Source organism: Nyctereutes procyonoides, unplaced genomic scaffold (assembly GCF_905146905.1).
Source record: "Nyctereutes procyonoides isolate TBG_1078 unplaced genomic scaffold, NYPRO_anot_genome, whole genome shotgun sequence".
Classification (NCBI taxonomy): Eukaryota; Metazoa; Chordata; class Mammalia; order Carnivora; family Canidae; genus Nyctereutes; species Nyctereutes procyonoides.
This window is the reverse complement of record NW_026575044.1, coordinates 39,326,983-39,348,100: the sequence shown is the minus strand read 5'-3', so window position 1 is coordinate 39,348,100 and position 21,118 is coordinate 39,326,983. Positions and strand designations below refer to the sequence as shown.

General features: G+C 39.3%; 1 protein-coding gene across 1 annotated transcript in view; it reads right to left on the bottom strand.

Moving 5' to 3' along the window:
* The window catches only part of ABHD3 (abhydrolase domain containing 3, phospholipase), a 50,565-nt gene that overhangs the window by 18,432 nt on the left and 11,015 nt on the right, over positions 1 to 21,118 (bottom strand). Inside the window, exon 5 of the mRNA XM_055323600.1 lies at positions 11,420 to 11,465. Coding sequence (XP_055179575.1) covers positions 11,420 to 11,465 — 46 coding nt within the window. The remainder of the gene's footprint in view (positions 1 to 11,419; positions 11,466 to 21,118) is intronic.

Below are 21,118 nucleotides of genomic sequence, written 5' to 3'. Positions count from 1 at the left end.
CTTCTCCCTCTCCCTTAATTTCATAGCCAATAAATTGCCAAGTCCTGTAGCTTCTTCTTCCTCAGTGTCTTGTGGGAAACACCAGAAACCCCTTCTTTTCACTCTAGTAAAGGCTTGGTAGGTTAGATTCTCCTGAGACAGGATGGGAATACCAATAGTTCATTTGGAGGTGATACGAGGAAGCACCAGTAGGGGAATGGAGAAGTGAGCTAGGGAGGGTCAATAAAGAACATGCGACCAAGCAGTTTGTGGCTATGGGCAACAGGAATCCAATCCTCTTGAGGCACTTTGGGACACTTTTGTGAATTTGGCTCAAACTGATCCCAAATGAGTGGCAAGACTGCTGGGTTCCACTAGTTCCCTTCAGCCACTGGTTGAAAGCTGCTGATGTTAAGCTCTGGGACTCCTGGTTGGTCCTGAGCACTGGTCCAGGTGGCTCCAGTGGCTAGAGAGGCCCCTGGGCAAAGGGATGTGAGTGCTTGCAGGTGGAAGCCATCAGGGAGGCATGCATGGGAATTTTAAGTGCCACAAGAATAAGGCTGTGACAAGGGTATGGCACCAACTGTCTCCGTTACCAGGCCTTTTTGCCTCTCACTTGGACAGCTGCAATAACCACTTAACTGGTTAACTCCCAGCCTTTGCTTATAACCACTTATAATTCTACCTCCCTCTCACTGCCAGATTAATCTTCCTAAAGAACATTTCTAGCCCTAATCATGACAATATTTTTGCTTAAAATTCTTGTGAGCTTATTCACTGCTGACTGAATTAAGGACAGATACTTCTGCCAAGTGTTCAAGGCCCTCCACAACATGTCAAGCAACATTTCCAGGCCTATATTTTACTACTTCTCCATGGGTAGAGTCTGGTCAATGAGACACGTCTATAGTTTTGTGTGCTGGCTTCATAATATCTTTGAAATCTATGTAAACTTCATCTGCCAAGTATCCTTCACTGTCAACTCTGCCTGCTGAAATCATGCCTTCCATAAACATCGGGTAAAAGGCCAAGACTTGGCCCCTGACCTCTATAACCTCACAGCCTTTCCCAATTCTACCCTTTATTTTCCCAGCCAGTCTGCTCCTGGCCCACATTATTACCTACGTGTCCTATAACTATCTTACCTCTATCTCTGACAGTCAATACTTATTGAAACACACAGGACTGAAAAATGAGAAGACTTGATTAATAACTTCTGCTGGTCCAAAACTATATGGTTATATCACATGACGTCTTGCTACTTGATGGTTCCAACAGGAAATATCATATGCTTGCTTTCTTCCCAGGGCTTGACTCTCACCAAAGAATGGATTCATGCAGGATACACAGCAAAGATACTAATTGCTAGGCCTGACAGAAATTTTTTTCAGGTCTAAGAATATAACTAGTGGCTTTTTAGACAAAACATTGGTTAATTCTCAGTTGCTAGGGCTACTAATGCAACCAGCAACTAATCCTATTGCAGTAATTCCTGTCTTTTTCCAAGCTTCCAGAACAGAGGTAGAGTAAGCCATATCTAATGAGAAAAGGGATTACAGGAGACCTCGCAGGATTCAGCTGGGGGGTGGTGGTGGTGGTAAAAACTCTTTTTTAGAGTGAGATGAGGATGGGAACAGTGTTCTGGAAAAATGAAGAAAATCTAAAGGATAGGTAACCTTCCAGCAGATGTTTGGGCATAAATATTTTACAAGTTAGAATAATTTGAAAATAATTACAAACCAAGATATTGTTCAAGTTGTTCAACTGCAGCTATGATCCAGGAGAAACAATAGTAGTATGTTTAATGGCTTTTAGAGGTTCGTTTAAAAAAAAATTACTGAAGACAAGAATGAAGCAAAAATAATTCTTAATTATTCACACATAATAGATAGGAAAGGAATAAAGCATGTATTTTATATTCATCTATGGGCTACATACAATCTATCCTTCTTAATCAACTTCAAAAAAAATAGACAAACTGAGTTCTCCCTAACCTGAAAGAGAATTTTCCTGTCCTGGTTTAAAGGTCATTTGTTTTAAAATGCAAATTTAATTTAAAAAGGTTTTTTTTTTTTTTTTTTTTTTAGCCTAGAAACAAATTAAAATTCACCCTGTTAATCAGGTAGCCTGACTCTAGCTATTCTGGGAGGAGATGAATTTGCTAATCTGAAGCAAAAGCCATAACCCAGGACCCTTCTCTCAGTACTGCAGTGGCCTTACATCCAGTTCTGAAATGGGCCAGCTAGGATTTTAGTTTTCCATCCAGTAAAATGACAACTGAAAAAGACACTTATATGCCTTTTTAAAAAATCATTTCAATTTTGGTTGGCTGATGAATTTACAAGTATAGGTAGTATGCTATGACAGGGGCAAGTCTTACACTAACACCTCAAGGGTGTCTGGCTCAATGACCAGAGTTTGATAGTAACTTTTGCTACAGGTAAAATAATAATTTCATTTTTATTTTATTGTAATGTCTGATAATCATTAGGAACTCAGAATATTTCATTTTACAGCCTTCCTCTTTCAAGTATTTAAAGGTCTGTAACTGAAATATTGGCTAAGATGCCCCTCAAAGGAACTCTGTGACTCTTGGGTGCACCTAGGCTCCCAGAAGAAATCATCCTTTCATGAGTACTAATCATGCTTCGGAACTGATCTCTGTAGCGTGTTTTTATTGTTGCTACTGTTTTGTTTTCATTCCACCCACCCCTGGCCTAGTACTAGTGGCTAGATTTGCCTCTAGTCATTTGCCCACATTGATCTTATTTTTGGAAGATGAGTCTGTTAAACAGGAAGTCAGAGAAAACAACAGTATAATGAAACTGGCACTTTAATGAATAATCATTTTACATAGTTGTTGATAGACACGTAAAGTGACTAAGTGTCTAAATGTGCCAGGGACTTTGATCCGCTTCTTTTTTTTTTTCTTTAAAGAGTTTTATTTATTTATTCATGAGAGACACAAGGGGAGGGAGAAGCAGGCCCCATGCAGGGAGTCCAATGTGGGACTCGATCTCGGAACTCTGGGATCATATCCTGAGCCGAAGGCAGATGCTTAACCGCTGAGTCACCCAGAAGCGGTCCCTTTGATTGCTTCTTTAAATAACTAGCCACAAAACAAAGGGCCCCTGGAAATATCCTGGCCACCTCTGTGGGCAAGACGGCCTATGTGCCACATTCCCATTCATTTCTACATGGCTACAAACAAATGCACTCAAGCATATGCAGTCATGCTGCACAATAACAGACTGCAGTTTCGTAGTGGCTTAGAGCAGATCAGCCAGGTAGGCAGGAGTAATCCTTGGTCAGGTGCCTAAGAAGCAAGTCTTGTGCCCTGCCCTGGCTGGGTTTGGCGCCAGAGATGGCTTGCCAGGGTCAGGATTCCAAGGGAGGCTATCACCTCATAGCAGTCTTCAGCCCTGCCTGAACTTTAGACTCACTGGGAAGTATTAAGACAAATCACAGACGCTTGGACTCCACCCCAGACCAAATGAATCAGGATCTCGGTGGGGGATGGGGTCCAGGGATGGGTGTTTCTTAAAGCTTCTCAGAGGATTCTAATGTGCAGCCAGGGCTAAGAACCAACTGCTTGGAGAGCAGAAGAATAAAGAATAGGGTGAGAGCTGAGCCAAGGGAGGAGGAGGCTGCAGTGACAAGAATGACAAAACTATCTAGAGTGACTTGGGAAGAGGGAAACCTAGTGCTATGGGAATTCCTTGCAGTGCACAGGGAAGTGCTGCCAAACATCGCATACCTTATAGGAACACCTGCCCCATGTTAAATTCAATAAATGGTAGCTAACTATTAAATTATTGTCATTATTATTCCTAGGAATTCTTTAATTAACATTCTTTAAAAAATTTTTTTTTAAGTTTTTATTTATTTATTCATAAGAGACACACAGAGAGAGAGGCAGAGACATAGGCAGAGGGAGAGGCAGGCTCCTTGATGGGATCCCAGGACCCCGGGATCACGACCTGAGCCAAAGGCAGATACTCAACCGCTAAGCCACCCAGGCACCCCTAAAAAAGATTTTATTTATTCATTTGAGAGAGAGAGAAAGGAAGCACAAGCAGGGAGGAGTGGTAGAGGGAGAAACAGACTCTCCGCTGAGCAGGGAGCCCAACAAGGGACTAGATCCCAGGACCCTGGGATCATTACCTGAGCTGAAGGCAGATGCTTAACCCACTGAACTACCCAGGTAGCCTAAACATTCTTTTTCTTTATTTGAAAATTGTTTATCGGGGGTCCCTGGGTGGCGCAGTGGTTTAGCGCCTGCCTTTGGCCCAGGGCGCGATCCTGGAGGCCTGGGATCGAATCCCACGTCGGGCTCCCGGTGCATGGAGCCTGCTTCTCCCTCTGCCTGTGTCTCTGCCTCTCTCTCTCTCTCTCTCTCTCTCTCTCTGTGACTATCATAAAGAAATAAAAAATAAAAATTAAAAAAAAAAGAAAAAAAAAGAAAATTGTTTATCTATAGAGAATTGCACAATCTTTTGTGTACCTACCACTTATACCAGTTGGTATTACTGAACTGGACCTATCAATGTTAGGAAAAAGTTCTAAAGGATTCAACACATTCATACCCATGTTTGGCTGAGATCAGCCTTCCTGGGTTGTTCTGATCAAGTGGAGGAAGGAGGCAGGGTTTATTTCTGGAGCACTTAGGAATGAGCAGATTTGGATGGGGCACAATGGTGCGGGGAAAGGTATGGTGTGTGGGAAAGGGGGTGCCTGAAAGTATGAATCTGACAACTGAATTGTGCCCTGACACTGCCCTGTATGTTCCTCTTCCCTCAGACCAGAAGGAAGGTCCTTAATCCCTTCTAAATGCCTATTTCAGAAAACGGGAGCTTAGGAGGAGAGCCCTACACCCCTCCCATCACATTAACTTCCAAAGCTAAGGTGGAAAACCTCCGTAGGAAACAAGAGCAGATTTCTCTAGATCTGAGTCCTTCATGAACCACCCATTATCTAATGTTGAGGTAGGCACCCTCTTGTTGAAAACCCTTTTTATATCTAACCCTGGATTTTTAGCCTGACTTGACTTAAAGCCAGTGCTGAAAGGTAAAGACATTCCAACAAACAGCCTGAGTTCCTGCCCCAAGACCACCAATCAGGTTTATGACCTCAGGCCTGTCAGTTCCCTTTTCTAGAGGCATCTTCACCTAAAAAATGAGCTTTTCAGGATTAGAGGATCTCTGAAGCAAAGTGCCAGGCAAGGGTGAGATAAGTGCTCAGAATGTAAAATGTCAGAATGTAAAATAAGCACACTGCTTCTCTCACCAAGAGAATATTGCTATGACAAAAAAAAAAAAAATCCGCTCACTTCCACAGTGTGCTTGGAACTGAAGGTGACTTACATTCTGTTGCAGTCCGTTGTCTTGTCAGGGGCTGATATCAGATAACGTGAGAGAAGTGGAATTGATCCGTAAAGCCACATTTTGAGCAGTACCTGCTTTAAAGTATCTTCTAGCTTCTGCTTTCCCTTTTGGCTCTCCCTTACCTGCTGAACTAGCTCTAACTTGACTGGAAAGTGCCTGAAGGAGGCTTTTGTTTATCACAGCTTTATGAGACATGATTCCATGCCATACAATTCACCTATTTAAAGTGTACAGTTCATGGGTGTAATCAGTGGGTTAAGCATCTGCCTTTGGCTCAGGTCATGATCTCAGGATCCTGGGATCAAGCCCTGCATCACATCGGGCTCCCTGCTCTGCAGGGAGCCTGGTTCTCCCTCTCCTTGCTCGTGCTTTATTTCTCTCTCTCTCTCAAATAAATAAATACAATCTTTAAAGAAATGGGTTTTAGGATATTCAGAGTTGTTCAACTACCACCACAATTTCAGAACATGTTTACCTCCCTAAAAAGAAACCCTTTACCATCAGCAGTCACCCTCACTCTCCCATCCCTAGGAAACTACTAGTATACTTTCTGTCTCTATAGTTTTGCCCTTTCTTTTTTCAAGATTTTATTTATTTATTCCTGAGAGACACAGAGTGATGCAGAGATATAGGCAGAGAGAAGCAGGCTCCTTGTGGGGACCAATACAGGACTCTATCCCAGGAACCCTGGGATCACGACCTGAGCCAAAGGCAAAAAAACCCCTGAACCACCCAGGTGCCCCTTAATATTTTATATAAATGATATCATACAACATGTGATCTTATATGACTGCCTTCTTTCACTTAGCATGATATTCTCAAGGTTCATCCATGTAATAGCATATCAATAGTTCATTCTTTTTTATTTTTTAAAGATTTATTTATTTATTTATTTATTTATTTATTTATGATAGGCATAGAGAGAGAGAGAGAGAGAGAGAGAGAGAGAGAGAGAAAGAGAGAGGCAGAGTACACAGAAGGAGGGAGAAGCAGGCTCCATGCAGGGAGCCCGACGTGGGACTCGATCCTGGGACTCCAGGAACGCGCCCTGGGCCAAAGGCAGGCGCTAAACCACTGAGCCACCCAGGGATCCCCAGTTCATTCTTTTTTAATGCTGAATAATATCCAGTGATATGGAAATACCACATTTTCCTTACTCATTTATCCTTTGATGGACACCTAGGTTCTTCCTATTTTTTGGTTAATATGAATAATGCTGCTATAAATATTCATGTATAAGTTACTGTATAAAAATACATTTTCATTTCTCTTGGTTATACACATAAGAGTGGAATTGCTGGGTCATATGGTAATTCTATGTTTCACTTTTTGAGAACATGCCAGACTATTTTCCGAAGAGGCTAGGAGGTAACTGTATTTTAACTTTTTGAAGAAGTGCCAGACTCTTTTTCAAGGTGGCTATTTTCCTATTATGCCTAGAGACAAAGAAGTCTGCATGATACCATAAACAAAAAAAGTGGGGGGGGGGCACTATATAGCTTTCAACAAACTCAATTTTGCCTTTGTAAATTATCATTCCTAAACTAAGCTATAAACATAATGCTTCATAAAGTAATAATACTAGGGAGTGTGTGGATAACTTGGATTCCTGGATTCCTAGCCTTGAAAACCCAACTGCAGAGAGCAAGAAAAGGTATCATCTACTCCAAGGCCTCCAGGAGCCCTGCAGGAATATGTGAGTGTCCATCTACTGGGACTAGGGCTTTCTGTTTCCTATAGTTAACAGTCCCAGGGAGGGCAATATGCAGGCTTCTCATTTCCCAGTGAGCAAGGCTTTTGGCTTTTCTACAATTCTGCAATGTGTAATTGGAAATGAGGACAAGATGGTAGTGGAAAATTTTTTTCTTATTCTTCTCTGCAGAAGTCATAGTAATCCCTATGAATTCCAAGTATATCACCAACATAATTTCAGCAAAACTTCCTTTTGCATTTCTTCCACTCCTAAGAGAACTGCTTACTCTAAATTCCATTTCACCTTTGCCAGCTCTTTAATTTCAGTTGGAGAATGTGTCTTCCTGTTTGATCTTTGCTGATTCATCTTTTGTTCTTTGTTATGCCTTCAGGAAGGTCTCACTCTGGATCTGAGCCACATTAAATCCTTTCTGGAACAAGGTGAGGTATAAATAAACATAAGAGTTCCTCTAGTCTGAAATAGTAATTGTTCAGAGCTCTAAGGCAGAAAGGAGAATTATCAAGGAATTTAAAAATATCAAAGATAGTTCTAATAATTAATCAGTATTGGCATCTCATTTTTATGATCCATTAGGGTATAAGAAGTACATATTAAATTATAATTAATTTACTCCCTTAACTTTCTTTTTTAAGGTAGTTATTTTAAAGCATATAATTGTGTTTTTTTTTTGTTTTGTTTTGTTTTTTTGTGGACGTCCAGGTGTGCCCACGCACCTGGAGCCCCCTAAAGCATATAATTGTAATTACATTTCAGTTATTTTATATCTTTACTCTTTTTTATGTTAGATTACATTAGCCTTTGTGATACAGATAATTGCTGGGATGGGGTGGGGTTGGGGGGGTATTCGTTCATCAGAGTGCAACCCAGTGCTCTGCATAAGACTCCAGAGACCTGGGACACCTGGGTGGCTCAGTGGTTGAGCGTCTCCCTTCAGCTCAGGGCATGAACCCGGGGTCCTGGGATTGAGTCCCAGATCAGGCTCCCTGTGGGGAACTTGCTTTTCCCTCCGCCTATGTTTCTGCCTCTCTCTGTGTCTCTCATGAATAAACAAAAAGTCTTAAAAAAAAAAAAGACTCCAGAGACCAAGCTACTCTTACCCATTCACTTAGAACTCTAAATTCTTTAACATTAAATAGAAGTTTTATAAAAAAATAAAAGTTCTTATTTGCTTACAATCCCTTTGTAAGAACATGAAGTGTTCTTGGAGGTTTTTCAAAAAACCAATAAACGTTATGGCTAAAAGTTACTGGGCTGCTGCATTCTTTCAAAGCAAATTTCCAATTAACTTTCAGTGCTAAGGGTAGAAGGCTTTCCAAGCTTCTTGCTCTTCCTTTTCTCTCCTCCTTCCTCTTGGTTGTGTTCTAAGACTCTATCCACAGACCTCGCCCTTTTGCTGTTCAAACTGTCCCTAAGCAATCTCAGCCAGTCCTGAGTTCTAGGCTGCACTTGTGTACCCCTGCTAATCTGTTTCTTTCTGCAGCTTGTATATCTCTCCTGAGGCCCAGTCTACTATATCCAACAGTTTAGTAGAAATTTACACCTGAATGATCTCAAAGAACTTGAAACATCTAAAACTAATTTTTTAACCCCTTAAATCTCATAAATTCTCCTAAATTGCCCATTTCAGCAAATATCAAAGCCTTTTACCAATCAGCCAAGCTAGAAATGTTGGCCTTGACTCTTCTCCCTTTGCTTCCTTGCAATATGATTAATATCCTTTCTGCCTTGTGAATACCCTTCATTTTTGTTCTCTCCTCTTTCTTCCTCCTACCTGTTTTTAAACTCTGGGTAAATCTGGGGCACCTGAGTGGCTTAGTTGGTTGGGTGTCTGCCTTCAGCTCAGGTCATGATCCCAGGGTCCTTGTATTGGGCCTAAGGTTGGGCTCCCTGCTCAGCGGGGAGTCTGCAGCTCCCTCTCCTCTGCGCTCCTGCTCTCTCACTATCTCTCTCTCTCTCAAATAAATAAAATCTTTTTTTTCTTTTTTTTTTTAATTTTTATTTATTTATGATAGTCACAGAGAGAGAGAGAGAGAGAGAGAGAGAGAGAGAGGGAGAGACACAGGCAGAGGGAGAAGCAGGCTCCATGCACTGGGAGCCCGACGTGGGATTTGATCCCGGGTCTCCAGGATCGCGCCCTGGGCCAAAGGCAGGCGCCAAACCGCTGCGCCACCCAGGGATCCCCAAATAAATAAAATCTTTAAAAAACAAAAAAACTCTGGGTAAATCTATAGTAACTTCTTTCCAACTGGCCTCCCAGCCTCCAGACTCCTTCCCTTCTATCTCTTTTCTACACACTGCTGCCATGGTTCCCTCTCTCTAAAACATGGACACGATCAAATTATTTCATATGTCAATTATACCTCAATAAAGCTGAAAAAAATGTTAAATGTCAATGGCTCTACAGTACATTCCTTGGATTCTACATGACTCTTCAAAATCTGGCCCTACCCTTCTAGAAGAATCACTGTCACCTCCTGAATGAGAGGAAATATAATATAATGGTCGAGGACGTAAACACACAGTCAGACTCCATGGATCTGAATCCTGGTTCCGAATTTCCTGGCTAGCACATGTTCTTAACCTACTTGTTCCTCACTTTCTTCAGTTGGTAGAAGGGAGTGATGATGGCTATGTTTAACTAAATCATTGTGTTGTTACTACCGTTGAACATTAAGTACAAAAAGACATAACTGACATATTCTAAGGACTCAGTAAACGTTAGATAAAATTGTCGTCATTATTCCTCCATCAGTCAGTTCATGCTCTTAAATTTCTCATTCTTTATGCTGAGAAAGTCTCTCTATTCCCTCTCTGGGTTTAATACCACAGCCTTCAAGATCCAACTCAAACTTGCCTCCATTACCATGTTCTTGCACCTCCCCCAAGCAGTTGGTTATGCCTTTTCTTTGTATATCCTCTCAAGATCACATTCAGCATTGTACTGCATGCATATATTTTCAAGTATCTGAACTCTGTCCCACAACTTAAGTGAAAGCTCCTAGGGGTTAAGGTTGTAGCTAATATCGTGTCCTCACCTTGTCTTGAGGTGAGGTGTCTTGAGGTCACCTTGTCTTGTCACCTTGTTCTCACATTGCCTTGTCTACTGTCTGATTTAATAGGCATACAACACAGCTTTGCTGAATGAACAGATCTTTGTCCCTTACTTTATGAGACTTTAGTTTGCAGCACATTATCTTCTTGAGAGCTTCATACCATTTGCTCCTGGTTTTTGTATCCTGGAAGCACCCAGAAGGATACATAGTGCATAAGAGCTGTTCAAAAATGATTTTGCTGGTCCAGGGCCACAGTGACAAATTAAAATCTTTCCCTTTAAGAGTACCTACCATCTGTCTACAAGATTTCTAAAGGGTTGGACTAAAGAAGGAAATGTGAACATTCACACCAAACTACTAATTGTGAGGTGCTTGAGAAAGAACATAAACATCTTATAACTTTAGTTTTTGGAATCATATTGACCTTGATTCCCTCCAGGACCTAAGTCCCTGTAAATCAAAGTGTAAGAAGAGCCCCTTCTCTCCAAAGTTCTCACAAAGTACCGACATTAGTGACATGATTATTATACATTTTTATTTCTAGCATGACTTAATTATTTACAATCTTAATATTATTCTCTATCAATGGGTCCAAAAACAAAACAAAATAAGGTTCCTTTCAATTCTAGTAGAATTGTCTTTGACCTGTTGCAGTTGTAAGGATTAACAGTTGAAATCCTTCAAAAAAATTTCAGTGAATACGGGTTCTCACTTCAACTCACAGGTTCAACCTCAGATAGAAAGATAATTTTCTACTTGGTGGAAGAACCTCTAGTTAGAACTTAAGGGGTCAGAGGGGGGAAAAAGCTGAGTAAATAAAAAGATTTAAATAATATTCCCCTGTGTAAACATTGGCTGACAAAACAGGTACATAACATAGCACAATCCATTTCATGACAAAAGTAAATTTCTTAAATGAAAAAGAAATGTAGATAAATATCTATTGATGTCAAAATGTCATAAGTACAAAAGTTATAAAATAGAATCTTAGTTTCCTTAAAAATAGAAATATATTATATGTATTTTCCTTATGATGTACAATCTGGATATACATAGACTAAGGGGATTCCCTGGTTGTATGAGTCTTACAGATTTCCTTTTTTTTTTTTTTAGCTTGAGTTCTCTCCATTTAAACAAAACAAAATTTCCTTTTTTGTTGTTGCTTATCTGTATTTTTCCATCATGAACTTGTATACAGTTATTTTAAATTAAGAATGTGCTTTTCATCAAAAAACTAGAAATAATTCTTTTAAAAATTAAGCTATTGTCATTAATTTAGAGTTACTTACCAAGAGGTTCTCCCCTGCCACTCCTCTGTTGTTAAAAACCACACATCTAAAAACCAGGAAAGTAATGTTTGTTATTTTTACACATAATTCTTGCTCACAACACATATGAAAATCATTTTAGTGGCACTGTTTTAGGGTACTAAGAGATTTTTAAAAATCTGTTCCACAGACATGAGAATGTTTGACAATTTCATCTAAATGCATTAAAATATATTTCCACTTCTCTAACTTCAATATGTGAGTTCAAATCAGAAAATTGTATATTGAAGGGATGTTAAATTTTCCTACAAAAAACAAAAATTTTACAACTTTTTCCTGTGCATATGTGTAGGCCTCCAATAAATGTCATTAAAACACTTCTAAATACAAGTCTTATTTATTTACTTATAAAGTTTTTATTTTTCTCAGTAATCTCTACACCCAACATGGGGCTCAAACTCATGATGCAAGCTCAAGTCACATGCTCCCCACAATGAGCCAGCCAGGTGCCCCAATACAATCAAATTTAAACGTTTTTTTGACTCCAACTAAAAAAAAAAAAAAAAAAAACCCAAAAAACACAAAGGTCCTCTACCGATTCTATTTGTAAGACTAGCAAGTATCTATTCCTATTCTAAGAAATAGCTATTATTCCCTCAAGACTTGACAAATACAGAGACTGGAATTTTACCTGAGGTAAAAACATAACACAGGTAGGAGCCTGATATCTGAGCTGGTAGAAACAGCCCCCACTAGGCTACTGCTTGGTGTTCAGTTGACCTAAGGGAAGAAAGACAAACTGTGTTTCCTATTATCTTATTTGCCTCTCCTGGGTCAATGGTCATATGCAAAGGGCTTAGAGCAGTGTTGGCTCATGGTAAGCATACGGGAAAGTCAGCTATTAGTAGCAATGTTAATTGTAGTGACATGGTAGCTTTAATAAGTCATTCTGTGCCTAAATTACTTATTCTTATTTAACTCTTGGTCAACCAGAACCTCAGATATGTATTTTTTGCCATCCTCAAACCAAATCCTGACTTGTGTCTGCAAGGATTCTCTTTGAGTGAATCTATCTTCATGTTGATTAAAATTCATTTTGTTTTCCTCTGCATATTTACCCAATTAAGGCCACTTAAGGTTCTAACTCCCTTCTTTCAGGGTGGTGCTAATCATTGAATGGGTTCTAAGTCCTGATAAACTGTCTAACAGAACATTCACAACTAACTCCTATGGTGGGGGGAGGGGTTTGATTTCAATGTGGTATTCAGGATATGTTTCTGCAAACTTTCATCTGAAAGTTCATATAAAAATTTTACTAGGCCCAACTGAAAAAAAGGAAATGCTTAAAATATCAGAAATCTGATTTGAGAAAAAGCTAGAAATACTACATTGTATTGACTAGTCAAAGAAAGATCTTAAATACACTCTGAAAACATGTGGAAAAGTTGGGAGTAGGATTAGTCCTTAATCTTTTCTTGCTAAAAGAATGACAAGACAGGGGCACCTGGCTGCCTCAGTTGGTGGAGTGTGCAACTCTTGATCTTGGGGTTGTGAGTTCGAGCCCCACACTGGGTGTAGAGATTACTTAAAAATAAAATTTTTAAAAAAGAAAAAGAATGGCAAGACAGGCTAGACATAAATAAAAATTTATGCTAGCCACATGCACTTACTTGCACTTAAGTCACGCAAGAATTGAGGCTAAAGTTGATGGTGACCTTGAACCTTGAAGCTCCTAGTTATCCAGAAAAGAACCATCTTTAGAGAGCAAACACTAAATAAAGATTAAAATGGCTTCTGAGGCAAGATGTCATCATGTGACTGCCACTGAGAGAAGGGAACAGAACTAGTAAGGGCAAAGAAAATGATGATCTGCAAACTCATGAAAAACAGTCTGTACATCTGGGATTTTCTCCCAGACTCAGACTGGGATATCTGTACTTTCCTTCAGGCAACTTTGAAAAGTAGATCATAGCTCTGGTATCTCTTGCTAGAGAAGGAAATGTACCAACCTCTCCACAGGCATTTGTTCCTGACAATGTTCAATCAGTAGCAGTCATCACTGTATATACTCCTAGTCTTGGAAATTGGGCAGAGAGATAAGGAAGAATGAGGGAGAAAAGCTGCTAGAGAGGAAGGCAGAATGATGGCTGCCATTCTGTCCTTTTTTTTTTTTCCCACTCCAGTTAGTGGCAAGTAACCAGCTTTTTCTTTCATCTAACAGCCCCTTTTCTACCCCAATAGCTGTCAAGAAACACTACATATAACGCTAAAACAGCTGATTATACAACTACCGTTCCTAAGACATTTGATAAGCCTCTGCTAACTTTGTAACATCTCCCTCTCCAAATAATTTTTACAATTTCTCCCAATTTTTTTGATCTATGACTTTATCTTTAATTATCTTAAGCCTTCTCACAGAATTCACAAATTTGGGCTGCTGATATATCTCTTCTACTTTAACCCATCTAACCAGTTGGCAAAAGCACCATTACCCATCATATACATATGGTACTTCCGTGGTTATGTTTTTGAATAGCTGTTTTGAAGATGATCCTGAATTGTAACTCAGTCTGACTTAGTAAAGAATTCCCAAGCTAAGTCTGCTGCTTTATCTTGTCACACTGAATTTTAAAAGCATCTGACCTTAGAGATCTATAAAATGTGAGAAGTGTTAAATATTCTTTAAGATTATACATAAACCACACTAAAAAATGCCTTTCATTAAGCAAAAGGCGAAATTTTATTTATTTATTTATTTAAAGGCTGTATGTATTTGAGAGAGAGAGAGAGAGAGAGAGCACACACGAATGCAAGAGTGGGAAGAGGGGGGCAGAGGGAGAGGAAGATGCAGACTCCCTGCTGAGCCGGGAGTCCTGCGACATACATGACATGGAGGGAGCCGGGGAAGCTTGATCCCAGGACTCTGGGATCATGATCTGAGCAGAAGGCAGAGGCTTAACTGACTGAACCATCCAGGACCCCAAAAGACAACATTTTATATGCAGGGAATTTTAATTAATTGGCATAGTTAAGACCAAAAAGATAAAGTAGACATTGCCCTCTTATCTTTAGCCCTTGCCTTTAACAGGCTAACGAACACAATTTGAAACATAGTTGAATCTTGCTGTTCTGTGAGACACAAGGGATTTCCTCAGTATTTAAATACATTAATATAACCACTTATAAAAATCTACATATAAAACCAATCTCCTATAAGTTTAGAGATGGCAATTACCATTTCTGTGAAAAGCTGAACATCACTAATCAATTCCATATTTTTAGAAGGGGGAAACAGTGACAGCACTTGCTGAACCAGAATTACTATCAAAGTTCAAAAAGCTGATCATATTCATTTAACCACAAGCCAATCTTATTTAAATCAGGACTGTCCAAAAGAAATATTCTATCAGCCATTCATGATTTGAATTCTGGTGAATGAGATCAATTTAAATATGGTATACATAAAAAAATCATGAGACATTTTTGTTTTGTAATAAATAAGGCAATGGCCAACTATTACTCCTCAGTAGCTTTTTTGAGATAAGCTACCAAGTCTCCTCTTTTCCTTTAGTTTTTTTTAAAATATTTTTATTTATTCATGAGAGACAGAGAGACAGAGAGAGAGAGAGAGAGGCAGAGACACAGGCAGAGGGAGAAGCAGGCACCACGCAGGGAGCTTGATATGGGACTTGATCTGGGGTCCCCAGGACCACACCCTGGGCTGAAGGCAGCGCTAAACCACCGAGCCACCTGGGCTGCCCTCTCTTCCTTTTCTTAAAACCAGCCAAGATCATTTTTTTAAAAAGATTTTATTTATTTAGATAGACATATATATATATATAGAGAGAGAGAGGCAAAGACACAGGCAGAGGGAGAGGCAGGCTCCATGCCAGGAGCCCGATGCGGGACTCGATCCCGGGGCTCCAGGATCGTGCCCTGGGCCAAAGGCAGGCACTAAACTGCTGAGCCACCCAGGGATCCCCTGGCCAAGATCATTTTTGTTTCAGGGATGTATTTCTTGGGGTTCTCCAAATACTCCATCAGTGTCACCTCTCCCCAGGTGATGCCTGTATTCTTGCTGGCATCCCTATAAGAAAATCTAGGGGCCTGACTTGTCTTTTGCCCAAGTAAACTATGGAGATTTGACCCAGCCTTTTGCTTGCCTCCCTTTTCCATGGTATAAGCACTGGGCACACTTCTGAACAAAAAGTCTTCTTGCCTTTCTCAACATCACTCATTTTTATTATTTTTTAAAGATTTATTTATTTTAGAGAGAGAGAGAGAGCATGAATGGGAGATGGAGCAGAGGGAGAAGAAGGAGAGGAAAAGAATCTCAAGCAGACACCTTACTGAGCACAGAGCCCAACGTGGGGTTCAATCTCACAACCCTGACATCATGGCCTGAGCTGAAATCAAGAGTTGAACACTTAACCAGCTGAGCCATCCAGGTGCCCCTATATCATCCACTTTTATTTATTTATTTTTAAAGATTTTATTTATTCATGAGAAACAGAGAGGCAGAGAGGTAGAGACATAGGCAGAGGGACTATTTAACAAACTGAAGATTGAGCTAGAGCTTGTAGGAGAAAAATGAAATATAAATATAAGGTTCCTGGCCTAAAAGAGAGTATAGCCTAGTTATGTTGAAATGAAATACATCATGTTTTCAGTTGAGCAACTACAATAAATGTAATATCATCAGGCAGTGTACAATTCAATGTCCAATGAATGGTGTAGATAATAAAGCCTTGTGAGGTCAGGTTGCGCAAAACTGATTAGGAAAGAATTTGTGGGAAAAAACAGATAGTATGCTGAGACTTGAAAAATGGTAAAGATTTCAGAAGAAGGGAAAATATGGGATACAACATGGATTTTAAGAAGTAATGTAAGCAAAGATGTAAGAATGTATAACATTTTCTAAGGGATGAGAAAATAGATCATCTTAGCAGAAACATGGCTACACAGAGTATAATGACAGAAAAGAAGAATGGAGGGGCTCCTGGGTGGCTCAGTTGGTTGGGTGTCTGCCTTTGGCTTGGGTTGTAATCCCAAGATCCTGGGATCAAGTCCCATGTCAGGCTCCCTATTCAGTGGGGAGTATGCTTCTCCTGCTCCCTCTGCCCCTCCTTCCCACTCATTCACATGCTCTCTCTCTCTCTCAAACAAATAAATAAAATCTTTAAAAAAAGAAAAGAAAAGAAAAGAAAGGAAGGATAGAAAAAATAGGTTAGTACCAAAATAGGCATAGGGTTCTGAATGACAGGTTAAGAAAAGATGACAAGGTGGTTATACTTCCAAAAATGTCAGAGAAGATCCTATTAGGCCAATCCTTCCAATGAACAGTATCTATAAATTATAAAGGCAATGGAGGATGATCAAAGTAGGTAGAAACTAAATGAGAGTTGACACTTGGAAGAAAAAAAATGGCATTGGGTGAGCTCCTCTTTTTATAGCTTTTTGCCTGAGGGGAAGCACCAGTTGGTATCATTCAATGATGGATAAATGTCACATAGAAATGGTATTTCAGGGGTGCCTGAGTAGCTCAGTTGGTTAAGCGGCTGCCTTTGGCTCAGGTCATGATCCTGCGGTCTGGGATCGAGCCCCATGTCTGGCTCCCTGCTCAGCAGAGAGTCTGCTTCTCCCTCTCCCTCCACCTCTTCTCATGCTTGTTTGCATGCTCTCTCTCTCTCTCTCTCAAATAAATAAATAAAATCTTAAAAAAAAAAAGAAAGAAATGCTATTTCGTGGGCTTGAGAAATCAGAAAACAGTTTGGTACATCTATAGCAGCTAGAAAAGATAGGACATTTTCAGAAAAGAGAGAGCCCCAGAGGAAGAATTCTAAATTCTGGGTAAAAACTGAGCCCACAGCTCTAGCTAAGCTTTCATCTATACAGATGTGAGGCTCTGAGCAAATTAAGGATAAAACACTGAACAGAGATTTCAGCTGCTCTCTACCACAGATGAAATAGAGTTTGAAGTTTGAATTTAGGCAAATTATTTGCCTGATGGGCGCCTGGGTAGTTCAGTCAATTAAATGTCTGCCTTTGGCTCAAGTCATGATCCCGGGGTCCTGGGATTGAGTCCCAAGTCAGGCTCCCTGCTCAGTGGAGATCCTGCTTCTCCCTCTCCCTCTGTTTTTTCCCCCTACTTGTGCTCCCTGGTGCTCTTGCTCTCCCTCTCTCTATATATGTCAAATAAATAAATAGAATCTTTAAAAAATTATCCACCTGATAAGATAAACAAAAATCAATTCTCTTTGGAAAAATATAACAGAATCTAGAATCTCTACAATGGATCATTCAAAATGTCTACAATACAATCCAAAATTACTAGATCATGAAGAACCAGGAAAACATGTCAATACTCAAAAGATAAGATAGTCATTGTAACTGACTCTGAGATGACCCGTATTTTAGAATTAGTAGATGAGGATTTAAAGCAGTTATTAAAACTATACTAAAGGACATAAAGAAAAAATAAGTTTGTACTAAATTAAAAAAAAAGAAATCTCAGCAGAGGAATAAAACCTATTAGAAATGGAAATTCTACGTCAGAAAATATAGTATATGAATAAAATACTCACTTGACTTACAAATTATAGTTCCAATGTAAAGATGAAAGAGAAATAAAGATAGAAAAAAATGAGGGATGCCTGGGTGACTCAGTGATTTAACGTCTGCTTTAAGCTCAGGGCATAATCTTGAAGTTCCGGGATCGAGTCCTGCATTAGGGCTCCCTGTAGGGAACCTGTTTCTCCCTCCACCTATGTCTCTGCCTCTCTCTGTGTCTCTCATGAATAAATAAATCTTAAAAAAATGAATTAGAACCTCAGTGTTTTGTGGTATATTATCACAAGATCTAACACACATATATCTAATTGTGGTCTCAGAAGGAGAAGAAAGAGAATGGAGCAGAAAAATATTTGAATAAATAATGGCAAAATTTTTTCCAAGGTTGATAAGACAAAAAACTCAAAGTCTCAAGAAGAGGAAGAGAAGTGGTAGGGGAATAAAGGAACAACAACAAAAAAACCCCCCAGAAACCAAACAGGAAAATGGTAGGCCTGTATCCACCATATCAACAGTTACATTAAATGAAAATGGAGTAAAAAATCCAATTAAGATAAAGAAATTCTCAGGATGCCTGGGTGGCTCAGTGGTTTAGTGCCTGCCTTCTGCCCAGGGCATGATCCCAGGATTGAGTCCCACATCGGGCTGCCTGCATGGAGCCTGCTTCTCCCTCTGCTTGTGTCTCTGCCCCTCTCTCTCTCTGTGTCTCTCATGAATAAATAAAATATTTTTAAAAAATAAAGAAATTCTCAGACTGAATAAAAAAGTAAGACTCAACTATATGCTATCTATAAGCAATACATTTTAAATATAAAGACAAAGATACTCTGAAAGTTAAAGTATGAAAAAAATGATGAAAACAGTAAGTATAAGAAGGCTAGAGTGGCTACAGTAATATCAGATAGACATCAAAACCAGAGATAAAGACAGACATTTCATAATGGTAGTAAAAGAGTTAAGTCACAGGAAGACTAAATAAAAATCATAAATATATCTCTGACTAATAACAGAGCTTTCAAATACATGAAGCACAAATTGACAGAATTAAATGGAGAAATAGAAAATCCACAATCTTGAATCAGAAAAGACCCCGAATAGCCAGGGGAATATTGAAAAAGAAAACCAGAGCCGGGACATCACAATGCCGGATTTCAAGTTGTACTACAAAACTGTGATCATCAAGATAGTGTGGTACTGGCACAAAAACAGACACATAGATCAATGGAACAGAATAAAGAATCCAGAAATGGGCCCTCAACTCTATGGTCAACTAATATTTGACAAAGCAGGGAAGACTATCCACTGGAAAAAGGACAGTCTCTTCAATAAATGGTGCTGGCAAAATTGGACATCCACTTGCAGAAGAATGAAACTAGACCACTCTCTTGCACCATACACAAAGATAAACTCAAAATGGATGAAAAATCTAAATGTGAGACAAGAATCCATCAAAATCCTAGAGAAGAACACAGGCAACACCCTTTCTGAACTTGGCCACAGTAACTTCTTGCAAGATACATCCATGAAGGCAAGAGAAACAAAAGCCAAAATGAACTACTGGGACTTCATCAAGATAAAAAGCTTCTGCACAGCAAAAGAAATAGTCAACAAAACTAAAAGACAGCCTATAGAATGGGAGAAGATATTTGCAAATGACATATCAGATAGAGGGCTAGTATCCAAGATCTATAAAGAACTTATTTAAACTCAACAGCAAAGAAACAAACAATCCAATTATAAAATGGGCAAAAGACATGAACAGAAATTTCACCAAAGAAGACATACACATGGCCAACAAGCACATGAGAAAATGTTCCACATCACTTGCCATCAGGGAAAAACAAATCAAAACCACAATGAGATACCACCTCACACCAGTGAGAATGGGGAAAATTAACAAGACAGGAAACAACAAATGTTGGAGAGGATGTGGAGAAAGGGGAACTGTTTTGCACTGTTGGTGGGAACGTGAACTGGTACGGCCACTCTGGAAAACAGTGAGGAGGTTCCTCCAAGAGTTAAAAATAGAGCTACCCTATGACCCAGCAATTGCACTACTGGGTATTTACCCCAAATATACAGATGCAGTGAAATGGCAGGACACCTGCACTGCAATGTTCATAGCAGCAATGTCCACAATAGCCAAACTGTGGAAGGAGACTTGGTGTCCATTGAGAGATGAATGGATAAAGAAGATTTGGTCTATATATACAATGTAATATTACTCAGCCATTAGAAATGATGAATACCCACCATTTGCTTCGACATGGATGGAACTGGAGGGTATTATGCTGAGTGAAGTCAGTCAGTGAAGGACAATAATTATATGGTTTCACTCATACGGGGAATATAAAAAATAGTGAAAGGGATTATAGGGGAAAGGAGAGAAAGTGGGTCAGAAATATCAGAGACAGTGGCAAAACATGAGAGACTCCTAATTCTGCGAAACGAACAAAGGGTAGTCGAAAGGGAGGTGGGTGGGGGGATGGAGTGACTGGGTGATGGGCACTTGATGGGATGAGCACTGGGTGTTATGTATGTTGGCAAATTGCACTCCAATAAAAAATAAACATATTAAATAAAAAAAAGAAAATCCACAATCTCAGTTGATTTCAGTTTCCTTCTATCAATAAGATGAAAAAAAGCTAGTAAAGATATAAGCAGTCTGATTAACACTATCAACTTTTTGCCCTAATTTACATTTATACAACACTACATCCAACGGCATAATACATATTTTTTTATAAAAATGATACTACTTCAACATTTCCAACCTCACTAATGTTCTAAAGATATTAAAACAGATGAATATAACTCATGTTCCTTTTTCTAGAATGCAAAGTATCAAAATCAAACATAATAATTAACAAGAATATATTATTAACTGTATTACACACCCAACTCCTGATTATCACATAGTAATGGAGAGCAGTGAAACTTAATCCATAATTCAAGAACCTCATTCTCTTGTTTCAACTCTTTCCCTACAAAATCTATTTCCTGAATATGAAACATGACTTGTTTGCCTGTTATGTCTTGAATTTCTCTGATGAAAGAGTCTTATGATGTTACAGGTCTATATTATTCTGACAGACAATAATCATGAGAAACCAAGTAAAGGAGAGTTTTGAAGAATGATCAACATTTCAA